The sequence below is a fragment of the Protopterus annectens genome, chromosome 6.part1 (assembly GCF_019279795.1).
Source record: "Protopterus annectens isolate FY-2018-M chromosome 6.part1, PAN1.0, whole genome shotgun sequence".
NCBI lineage: Eukaryota > Metazoa > Chordata > Ceratodontiformes > Protopteridae > Protopterus > Protopterus annectens.
This window is the reverse complement of record NC_056738.1, coordinates 412,783,051-412,795,648: the sequence shown is the minus strand read 5'-3', so window position 1 is coordinate 412,795,648 and position 12,598 is coordinate 412,783,051. Positions and strand designations below refer to the sequence as shown.

The 12,598-nt window shown below is 37.8% G+C and overlaps 1 protein-coding gene across 1 annotated transcript in view; it reads right to left on the bottom strand.

Annotated features, from left to right (window-relative positions):
- The window catches only part of THAP9 (THAP domain containing 9), a gene marked incomplete at its 5' end in the record, with an annotated part of 302,390 nt that overhangs the window by 128,433 nt on the left and 161,359 nt on the right, over positions 1 to 12,598 (bottom strand). The window contains 2 exon segments of the mRNA XM_044075839.1: positions 9,780 to 9,925; positions 10,016 to 10,188. Of these exon segments, the coding sequence (XP_043931774.1) occupies positions 9,780 to 9,925; positions 10,016 to 10,188 (319 nt within the window).

The following is a 12,598-nucleotide window of genomic DNA, read 5'->3' as shown; positions in this document are numbered from 1 at the left end:
TGCTTCACATCTTTCTGTTTCATTTTCAATGTTACCCAAACTAGCATTCTCATATATAACATCTAACACAGTAAAAGAAAACCTATGTGCATTACCTTGCATCTGAACAAGTTTAGTTAAGGCATCGGCAGTGTTACCTTTATTTATACAATATATATAATAATTAATACGTTCACAAAACCGACGGTTGGTTTTGCCAACATAAAGTGAGCTGTATTGCTCACAGTTGGCTAAAAAAACAACAGTCATGGTGTCACAGTTAACCATAACATTTAAAAAAATATTTCTTCCCTGTCTGTGGATGAACAAACTCATTACACTCTCTAAAATACTGACAAAAATTACAAGTACCACTCTTTTTAGTACCCTCTCCCCGTTGTCCATAACCCAACTTATCCGGGTAATGCAGCAAACTATTTAAATTTGCCATATTCCTGTAGCAAAACTTAAATGTGCCAACTAGTGCTTCAACAGATGACTCAGAGATTAAAATATGCCAATTTTTTTTGATTACATCAGTAACCTTACTTATGTTACTGGAAAAAGTCATAGGGACTCTTAAAACATTGTCCCTTATAACTAGTCTATGTGGGTCCCAGGTGGGGGTCATAAAATAGGATTTCCCAACACCCTTCCTAAAGTGGCGGGCTCCACACATACCCTTATCTACCTCAGTCCCCTTATACCCCCAGCTTCAAAATCATCTTTCAGGATGACAATAAATTCCTCAAAATCCTAGTCTTTAACATGTAGCCTAGAGGCCCTTAACATTTGTCCCTTCACCAAATTCTCAAACACATGGTTAGGATGCATGCTGCTATGATGGACAAAACTCGGTTTGTAACAATCCTTCCTATAAAGGCTTGTAATAAGACCGTTACTACCAGGCTCCTTCTTCACTATAACATCCAAATAGGGTACCTTAGTACGGGACTTAGTGGCTGTGAACCGCAAAATGTCTGTAGTGGAATGAAGGTAGCAAATAAATTCATCTAATTCCACTATGATGCCAGTCCAAACCATAAAAAGGTCAGCCACAAACCATCAGTAAAATTTTATTTGATGACCCCACCATCTCGAGCTCACTAGAAACTTGCATTCCCATATGGCCGTAACAGCACTGGCGTAGCTAGTGGTACAAGGTGTGTCCACAGCTACTCCATGCCTCTGATGGTAATATCTAATGTCGAATGTCAAAATGTTATTCTCTAAGACTATCTCAAGGAAAAATGCAATTAAATCAATCTGCCTAGCATCCAAATAGTTTCTCATTTTAATAAAATCCTTAACCATTAAAATACCCTGCTGGTTAGGTATCACTGTGAACAGTGATACAACATCAACTCTTACCAAAAGGTTGCTAGATGGAAACTATGTGATGATCCCACCACCGCCAACCAAATAATATGATGCCCATCACTGCTACCAACATGTGATGGCCACCAATATGTGTAGTCTCCATGCTGGACCAGTAATCAAGGAGCCTGAATCCTCACCACTGACATTGGTGAAGGATGTGTACTTGGAATACAAATGGATGCACTCAGTATTTCCAGATGCAGACCTCTTTGCATCAAGTACAATTTCCCTTAAGAGCACACAAGGAACACACTCAACCCAGGGTCTGGTCTGTCTCCCTCCAGATCCCCAATAAGACTCCCCACTGGTACAGCTATAGGGTTACTTCCTCAGCTGAGTGTCCAAGCCAAGTCCTCCAGTAACCTCTCTGTAAACCCAGTGCTTCATGTCCCTGCCCCAAGTAGCTCTCTCACACACACACACACACACACACACACACACACACACACACACACATACACACACACACACATACACACACACACACACACACACACACACACACACACACACACACACACACACACACACGCATACACACATACACACACCGAGAGATTTGATATGTGCAGACACATATGCGCGCGCACACACACACTTGGGGAAGGCTGCCACAGGTTTACTAGCTATGCCCACTTCTACCCAGACTATAAGGTGGTTATCACTGCCACCACACACTCCACAATCAGCTACTCTAAGGCCCTTAACAAACAGTGTCCAATTATACTGTGTAATATTAATGCTAACACAAATGGTAACACAAATGGTAGTAGTTCAAGATGGCTAGGCCTTCTGGAGTGGCCCACACAGTGTCATCAATTAAATATAAGCACTCTCAAAGGTTCAGTACTTTGTATAAGGATCAGCCACAATAAAAGTTTTAAACATATTTAATAATAAATAATAAAAGTACATGAAAATACTTTATATATATATATATATATATATATATATATATATTCACAGTAAATCACAGAGTTTGGATCATAAAAAATACTGAAAAGAACATTGATGGACAGACTTAGACAAAGAAAAACAAGATCTAAGCTAAGCTTCACTATATTCCTGACTGAATCTAAGAGAATTTTACTGTTCCATAGTTAAGTTACTAATCCCTAGTTAAGTTACTTGCTACCTCAAGGCAAGATGAAATACGTGAGCAGTCGTTCTAGTCAGGCCCCAAACAGAACACTCAGTACTCTCAGATTTCTCTTTGTAATATCTACAACATAATTTCCAGGAGGACTGACAAAATTATTTCATCTGTTCACCTGACTCTAGGTTCTCACAGTATTCCCCTTTGAAGCCGAGACAGGAATTTAGCATAGATGGCTACAATACATATCTAAATGTTTATGTCAGTGCCTGGGGCTTCCCCTCTTTTTATTCAGCTAATTAACAAAGGCTTTTTCCCAGACCTAGCATCTCTGGTCCTATTCAGCACTGTGGGGTGATGTTTTAATGGTTTAACAGCTCATTTACATTTTTATTCTTAAAGCAAGCTACCTGGTTAACCTTTGCTGTCCCAGTATAGTATATTAAAGCATATACATTTAATTCCGTTACAGTAATATATGTACATTCCTTTTCATTTCAGCAGGGTACACTGTTGGTACATTTTAACACAAGCAAACCTCACAAATACATTTTCAGCACAAACATCTGTACAAATCAGTTTGATATTTAAATGACATACAGTTCTAATACATTTGTAAAACAAGCATCTTGTATAAATCAGTTTGGGATTCAAAAAACATCATTCTTTACAAAACTTCAGCTGGCTATGCTGGCTCTTGCCCATACCATCACAGTGATAACCAGAAGGGTTATGGTTGAGGGCATCTCATGAAAGGTGCCCTGGGGTAAGGTGGGTTGAAACTGGAGCTAAATTTATCAAATAGATTTAGTCTATTCCCCAGCTCTGTACAGGTTTTTCTGTTAACAATTAATTCAGCACACTGTTGTGTACTTCCTTTGATGTTGTGGACATAACTGAAGAAGGCCTTGTGGTTGTCATTTGCCTGTCAGGCTGTCTGTACCTCAAATTTAACTTTGGTGGACTTAAGACTTTGATTATACCAGTTTAGATTTATGAGGCATTTCTTGCCTTAATGGGTAATCTGCTTTCTAATTTTGGCCACTTTCTTCCTTTTATTAAAGAATTTATTGTTATTAGAATTCCACCAAGTTGGCTTGTGATTTAAGTTAGTCCTGTACTTTAGGTCGATACAGCTGCCTCAATAAAGATATTTGCATGATGGCATAGGATGTCAGTGAACAACTTCACACAGATATCACAGTTCCTGTAGCATGGGGGAGAAACACAACATTTTGCCAGGGTATCTCTCAGGATTTATTCCAAAGCAAACTTCTTCCTACTAAATAAATATTCAAGGGTTAGATGGGGTCACAGGGGGCCACATGATCTGTGCTCAGGGGAGGTGTTTAGAACCTATATTAAATGTCCTAATTCCTGGGATGCTGACTAGGGCACAAACGACCCCCATGGCTGCCTGGATGATTACCTATCTGGATAGCACTCCCCCCTCCCCCATGCAGGGGCTAGACAAGTACTTGGGAAATGATGGACTGATCTACAATTGGGGACACTGGACAGACAGCAATCACTGGCTAAAAATCAAAGAAAAAAAATCAGTTTATTTGACCTCCTACAGTAGAGTTGCGTGTAGCAAGATAGAGTTTTGGTTATTTTTGGTAGAAACCTGGGCAGCATTCTCTAAATGGATGTTTGCTTAAGCAATCTTAACACTAAGCACTCACCTGATGTATACACTGGAAAATGTGAGAGCTAGGTTGGTGTGTGGAAAGGGTAAAACATGGCTACGGCTACTAACTAAGCAAAAGAGTTTATGCAAGAAGTGTAAAAGGATCACACTTAAGTTACTAAAACCAAAAAGGTGTTAATCACAACCATACTGAATCCTTATATAAAAATTTTGCTAATGGCTTTACAAGCAAACGTTTAGGCATATTATAAGACAAGCATGGGCTTAAAATTGTGCACAACAAGAAAAACATCATTACTGACAAAAGAAAAGAAAACCGTTTAGGTTAGAAGCACAGCTAGGATTGGGCAGAGGGGACAGCTGCCCTGGGTGAGGCAAAGGGCACAGCCATTCTGAGTGCATGTTAGAGGGTGTAATCAGATCGGTTGGTAGTGCAGCAATGACGTTCATTTCTGTAACAGCATTGCTGAATGCTGGAATAGACATGAATTTCAGTACTTCTATACTACATTGCTTTTGCTGTCAGGACTGAAGACATTCAGCGCTTCAATTAAAGCAAGCCGGTTGCTACAAATGTAGCAAATGACTTGCTACAGTTTTTTTCTTCAAGCTTGGGGTGAAGATCGGGGAATAACATTAGAGTTATTGCATTAGAAATATGGTTGATGAAGATCTCAATGCTTTAACACTGTTCTTTTAAATCTTTACTAGTTATTACAGTTGTTTACAGCTTTTGTAGACCAAATTAGGACCAGCTTTCCCAGCCAGGATTTGTTAAGGGAAAACCTTAGTCTAGGAGACAACTGTTTATTACCACCCTAAAAATAAACCTTTTGATTACAGAAGACCTCAATGAAACAACCTCTGAAAGCAGGAGATAATGTGTATAAAGAATTCTTACCACAAAAGTACTAATGTCAGCCTACATTTGCTTGTATAGGATTAAAAGTCAGAGCTATATGTTAAATGGTAAATATACTGCATTAGTTTAAAAAAATATACCATAGGTAAGCATCACATGCATGCACTAAAACAAAACAAAACAAAACAAAAAAAACTGTCTCAGGGGAAAGACAGAACTTTCTGAAGAAGCATATCAAAATATAACTGACAAGCCCTATAAATACTGGTAAGTAGACTTAAAACTCACAATGTGTAAGCAAATACCCAGCACCATTTAGGGACAGGCCTGCTTATGCCCTATTTTCTTATATCATGCATTATGAAAATATATAAAAAATGAACAGTCATTTGATTAACATGAATTGCACCTCCTGCATTCCCTAACGTAAGGCTTCTAACCTCACAACCCCAGTAACCAAACAACAGTGTCAATAGTCGAAGGGGTAGAACACTTGGCTTTGGTGCTGGTAGATCAGGCTGCTCCAGGTACATGGATTAATTTTCCAGTACTGACATTGCAGTGCAACATAAGGGTGTGCTGCACTCCTGAATGTGCAGTACTATAGATAAGACATTAAATCAACGTTTCATCTACCCGAGTTGGTGGTAGATCAGGTGGGTGTAAAAGATCCCATCACACTTATTGAAAAAAGCATAAGGGAAATTCTCCAGTACCCTGGCCAAATGTCCCCTAGCCAGTATGCGTGTCAATTCAAGTCTCCCCCGAAAAGAAGCCACTGGCGTAGTGGGACTAACCCAGTCAACAAGAAGTTTAAATAAAATAAATACATACATACATACTGTCTCTGAAGCTGCACCACATACAAGTTTGCCTTTCCTCCAATGTGTTGTTCCATTGTAAATGGGAGGGTAATGAAACACTTACAAACAGTATAAATTATTTAAACTGTCCCACAATGGAAAAAAATATCTGCAGGAATATCACCTGAGGGAAACTGAATGGGAACAAATAGTCCACAATATTCTCTAACAGACTCTAATAACACAACACAAAATAACTGATAGGAGGTGAAAATAAGTGCATCTAGTTCTGTCTGAATGTTGCAGCAAGGCTAATGCATCTTTCTTTCCATCTATCCAGAAATCCCAAGGTGACCTCAGTTTCTACCACCACCTGCAATAAACAAGTACATCTTTCAGTCATCAAGTCTCGGCAAAAGTTACTTTTCATGAAAAGATTAAACTGTGCTGCTCTCCTCCTGCCCTGCCATTACAGCATTATCTCATCAGATCTCGGTTATCTTTTCTTTATGAAAAGTATACATTTTCCTTGTATGTTATACCCCCTTTCCCTACACCAGCCTAGTCACCTCCTACTGTACCATCTCCAACACTGTGACCTCTCTCTAAAAGCCTCCAGAAATATAATCAGTACTTGTCTGCAGGTGAAATCGGCACATTTTCAAAAGGTATTATTACTTCTGTATAACTGAATTCTACCTCACTAGGCAAATATCACAGTATTTACTGTGCCTTAATACTCTCCCCTTTTACTTTGTGACTGATGGTTTAAATTTCCAAAAATGACACTCAACACTGTGCTTTTCCTCCTTTTAATTTTTGTTGCAAGTCTTCTAAATGCATATTCGGGCTCTGGGTTGTCATTCTCTATGTACAGCACCATACTACTACACAAATCAAAAAGACCACCTTTTAAACCATGCCTCCAGTCTTTTCAAATACCTCATCAGATTTACTCCTATTTCAGTTAAAATCAACGCAACCTTGATGTCATCTGCAAAGTGAACTATCAAATTTTCCATACCTTATATAAGGTCTGAAACAAACACATGAATGAGTAAGAACACAGAATCAACTCCTGCAAGACACCACCTGTCAGAGTGATTTTACTACATGGCTCACTTATTCTGAGCCAATTCTTATAATTTTTGATCGAGTTTGAAAGGAATACAGAAAGTATAGGATGCACTGTTGAGCAGCATCTGGAGGGCTACTTCAATAAGTACTTGACATGGTGATAACTTTTATAATATCCACTATTCAAGTTTTGGAAACCATATTTAAGATGTAAAATGAGTAACCAAAGGAAATAAATGCAAGACGCATAAATCTCTTTTTCTCCTGCATCTCATACTCCCCACCTGTCTGGCATTGTTTTGCAGATTCTCCCAGCCCCCCTTCACTATTCTTTGAGCACCTCAACTGCTCCTTTCCAGACAATGCTAGATGCAACTCTACACTTGGCAAGCCTCCCACCTTCTCAGAAGAATCATCCTTATGGCTTTCTCAATCCCAGGATTAGAAGCAATAATTTAGATGAAGTGTGAACAAGCATCACAGCCATTACTGTGGCTGAACAGTCATATTTCCTAAAAAAACAGCAAAACCAACTTCAGAACTTCTTCGACCAACACACGGGCACCAACTCCAAAAACAGATGAATACTTTATTGAAAGGTCTAGCGCTTTCTTCCCCTGACAGGGACTTCCTCAGAACAACTTTACAATGAATTACCCAGCCCTTAAATACACATACACCCAATAATTAATGGAATAATCACATAATTGACTCAAATCAACTAAAACCATCATTACAAACATTAAACACTTTAAAAACACCATAGATTGTACACCAGTACATAAATACAAATGTATTAATATATATAAAAATTCCTTAATAAAATCTTAAAAAGTTAAAAATCAATACATTTACACAAACCCTAACCCATTAAACGTTTCAACTTCAGAATGCATGCTATATTAGTGGCTTCATTAATACCTGGATACTGAGTTGCATCCAATCTTAATTGCCACTTCAACTCACAACTATCCAGGTGCAAATCCACAACTTTTCCCTGGGGGTCCTTTATCAACTGTTCAACTACCAAAAACTTAAAACAATAATCACCATGTTCCTTAATGTGCCTGTACAAGGCATTAGTAATTTTCCCTTTTCTAATGTCATTTACATGTTCACTAATGCAATTTTTAAAATACCTACAGGTCTTCCCCACATAAAAACAGGACACTTTTGGCACTTGGCCATATAGACAACATTGGAACTACAACAATTATAGTGCCCCTTAATGGTAATATTTTTACCATTAAATTTAAACTTATTGCTAGTTTCCAAAATGTAATTTTTTAACTTTTTAAGATTTTATTAAGTAATTTTTATATATATTATGTATTATGTGTATGTGTATTAAAGGGCTGGGTAATTCATTGGAAAGCTGTTCTGAGGCAGTCCCTATCAGGGAAGAAAACGCTAAACCTTTCAATAAAGTATTCATCTATTTTTGGAGATGTTGTTGGTGTGTTGGTTGAAGTCATTTTTCCTATCTCTGGGGCGCAACATGCAAAAATGTCTGCCTCACATAAACAGCCTCAGCAGATACCTTGTCAGATCTACTGCACATTCACAAGTACAGTGGAGACAAACACCCACTCAGGAGATCACAGTCACTTTTGCAACATAGATAGAACATGTTGGAAGCATAGATTATGTATCACAGACGCTATCAATATCACTTCGTTGGAACAGTCGTCTTCTTCTTCATATAAATTAAAGTACTTTCTTTTATGCTATTTAAATGTAATCTGGACAAATGAACAGGGGCAACATATAAATGATCTACTAATCTCTGGGTTACTTGTACTTAACATATAAAGACTAAAAACTTAATGGGAATGTATGGCAAGGCCTCTAAAGATCCTCACAGATCAACAGCCACCTAAGTAGCTATGATCTTATGTCTCCGTGTATGGCCTGTGCACCTGGACAGTACTGACCGAACATCTTGTTACTCTGCCTTGCTACAGCTGGAGTCTGTCAGTATCTCTTCTCTACTAGAGGTCATACAGAACAAAATGTAGCTCACAGCCTGCACTGGGATAGGACAAGCTGGCTGTTGTCCACTTTATGCTATTCCCCAGCCAACCTTCCAAGCAAAAGGCTTCCATTCCCAAACCTGGGTAACAAGCAGGGGAGATGGATACTTTGCCTATGCACTAGCAAGTCAAGTCTAATTTACATTAATACATCTTGACTGATCATCTCAACAGAAAAACTCTTCTTCCAAGAACAGGAAATATCTCGCAGAAGAGAAATTTCTTTAAAATGGTGTGGTACAGGACTAATCATGTCTCTGTTCAGCCAACAGCGTACCTTCTTCAGCCATTCAATACAGGGCATGCAGGGCTCTTGTTCAGAGTGGCTCATGCTGGATTTCTGTAAACACAGACCAACAAGTTAAAAGAACATTTTGAACAAGTCAGAGTGTCTTATTATATTTATGTGTGTGCGTATATATAAATACACACAGTGTTGCATTATACTCTGCAACTAATTTTGTATCACAAGATCATTTTCCTATACCAAAGCCAGACTGGAAAAAAAAGCACAACAGTTATCTCTACACCACAAAAGACTGGCTTTGCTTTCTTCATATAGGTCATCTGTTTCTTTTTTTCACTGTTGATGAGATATGCTTACCAAAACAAGCTCATTTTAGGAAAACTTGTTAGTATGCAAAATTTCAAAAATATAATGAATTCCTTTATCTGTACTGCTTTATCTCTTTACCTAGCCTTCTTCACAACTAATTTAGTCAGGTTCTGATAGACTAATTAGAATTGGGAAAAACAAAAAACAGACTTACCAAACGTCCAATTTAAGTAAACCCATGTATCTTATTAGTACACATGTGTATATACCCACATGTAAAAGAATATCTACTGCCAATCTACAAAAACTTAAAAATGATAAAAAAATATATATTTAATTTACCTGGTGCATGAACGTCATTAAAAAAATTTTTCACAAAATCCTGGCTGAACTTGTATGTAAGAACATATTTCTGATGAGTCAGTAATCGTGGTAGCATTTCACAGAAGGACTGTATGCTTATCAGAAAGCAAATTATGCACGTTTTCCTGAAAAAGGAGTTTAAAAGAATGTTAACTTAAAATGGCTATCTTATGACAGACAATGCATGTTTAACAGAAAAATAAAATCATATTTACCTTGGGTAGTCATACAGCATAGTTCCTTCAACTGTAGTTAAGGACAGCAAATACGCCTTTACTTCTGAAAGAAACCCAAGGATATGCTGCAAATTGCTGTTATCTACGGCTCCTTTATAACCCTTTATTCTTGGGCTACGGCTACAGAATACATCAAGAAGTTTACTGATTGTCTGAAATGTTTACAAATAAGGAACAATAAGTAAATATACTTTAATGAATTAACATTACACCAAATTTAATCATGCAAGAATCACATACACACATACATATGTTTTATTCAAGCTTTTGTAGCACAGCTTCCTAGCAGTTTCCCAAAAGCGATCTGTGTGAGTGGATTTTCAAATGAAATGAGCAGTCTAAAAATCCATTCCACTGAAAATTTTAAAAGAGCATTTCTTCAAGGGGACAAAGCTCATTAAATTCCCCATGCAACTGGTATGGCCCCCTGCACCCCTGAACTGCAGATAATCAGCTTTGGGGTTGCTGAACCATGATGTAAGAAGAAAGTCTTCTTTGCTTCAACAAATCAAATCTTCAATTGTCTTGCTGAAAAAAATCCCTTTCAGATAACTGCCTTTTAGGAAATTGTCTGAATACCTCAAAGCATGCAGAAAATTAGTTAAGCAAACACAAACACTTTCAAATGGCTAATAGAAAAATTAGCAGTACCATTTTACAAAACTGGATATGTCAAGGATGACTATAAACTTGGTCAAGAAAACAGATTCAAGATCTCTGATAATTACATACAACAGATACACACTACAATGAAATCTATATTTGTTGTATAGACTAAATACTTTTCTGTTACCTAGGCTACTAACTGTTTTTGTGGGGTTCTGGCATAGTCCCCCAACTGTCTACCATCTGCCACGTTCCAAAGACCTGACATGTCTTCGCAGCTGTTCAACAAGGGGACAAGAGATAAGGGAGCCTTAGTAAACTGCCATCCTAATGGAAGGAGAGAGCTTCTTTTCTGGCCTGCTCTTAATCTCGCGCCACTCATTATGGTGTGTGGTAATGTTGATGTAGTTCATGCATCTGCTCCCACATGCACTCTATCCACTATGTCTATACTCCCTCTCAATTCTGTCTACTCATGCTAGAACATCCAACCTACACTGAATACTGCAACCAGACAAGAATCTTATATTCATCCTTGGATAGAAGAGACATTATTTAACCCCCCCCCCCAAATCTGGCTCCTGTAGAGCTTGGTTCCCCTACTCATGGGTCTCCTGGAAGGCAGTCACGGCTTACCTGCTGCAGCTTGAATAGACTGCCATGTTTCTTACAAGCTGTACTATATGGCCCTTCTTATTTTTATATTAATATATTTTTAAAAAAGAAAGGCATTCTTTATGTTAAAATTACTCCAGCTGTAATTTGTCAAAAATTTCTATCATTAAAGCTGAAAGGAAATGTTAATACTTTAATCTATACGCTGATCTCCACCTTTTTTCTCTCATCTTCCCTGTCTTCAAATACTCTTTCAGGGTATATTCCAGTTTTACACGAATACTGTCTTTCAGGTAACCAACCACTGTGGCCATGTTCAGCCCCAGTACCCATCTGACTTCCTTTATGGCTTGCACTCAAAAGTGGTATTTCCAAAAAAAAGTCTGTCCCTTCCACAGCAGTATATACACAATTTTGTATCAAGGCTTAGCTCTAGCATAGATTAAACAATAAACAATCACAAACACAGAACAGTCAGATGGATAGAGATGTTTTTCCTCTATATATGCTTTTTCCTTTTCTGCAACATATGCCACAAACCTCGCACTCTTGCATTTCACACAAAGGCAGGAAAGGGTTCTTGGTCTAACAGTAGGAGCTATTGTTCACATGTTAGTCTAACATATCCTTCTACCCAAAATTTGCAAGTTATCAGCAGCCCCCTAAACTCACTATGAAAAATAAGTTGTCTTACATGACAGTATCTTTGGTTTCCACTTGACCACTCTAATACTGATAAATCACCTTGTGTAGAAGAATTTGAGTAAAAACATGGATTTTTAAGTGGTTATTACCAAAAAATTACAAATGATCATGAGATCTGTCAAAGAAAAACAAAGCTCATTGAAAGATGCACTTTGTCTTATGCAGCACAGCTTGTTATATATTTTACTGTTATACTGTTCTAAAAGTTTGCATATGTCTATACATGTGTGCTCATTCACAAGTCTGTGTGTGAACATATGCAATATTATTCAAATGTGTTCAGAAGTTAAAGCTGACAAGACACATTAATTTACCTTTGTCACTTTGAACCAATTAGGGATGATTCTGGAGCACAACTTACAACTTTCAAAGTAAGCTTCCTGTAGTTAATGTGTAAACTTCCATGACTTTTAAAAGTAAGTATACCATCTTTCCTGTGACATATAATTTCTTATGAAGCAGCCCTATTTCTTGATTACTACACAGACTTTTCCTTTACTTTACATACTTAGAAATCACCATTTCCACAGTGGCTTGCACACTCAAAAATTAAATGTTATTTCACCAGAACAGCCACGTTACATTATGCAGACACACATCTACAGCATTCAGTGATGCAATAACACAGCCTTTCCA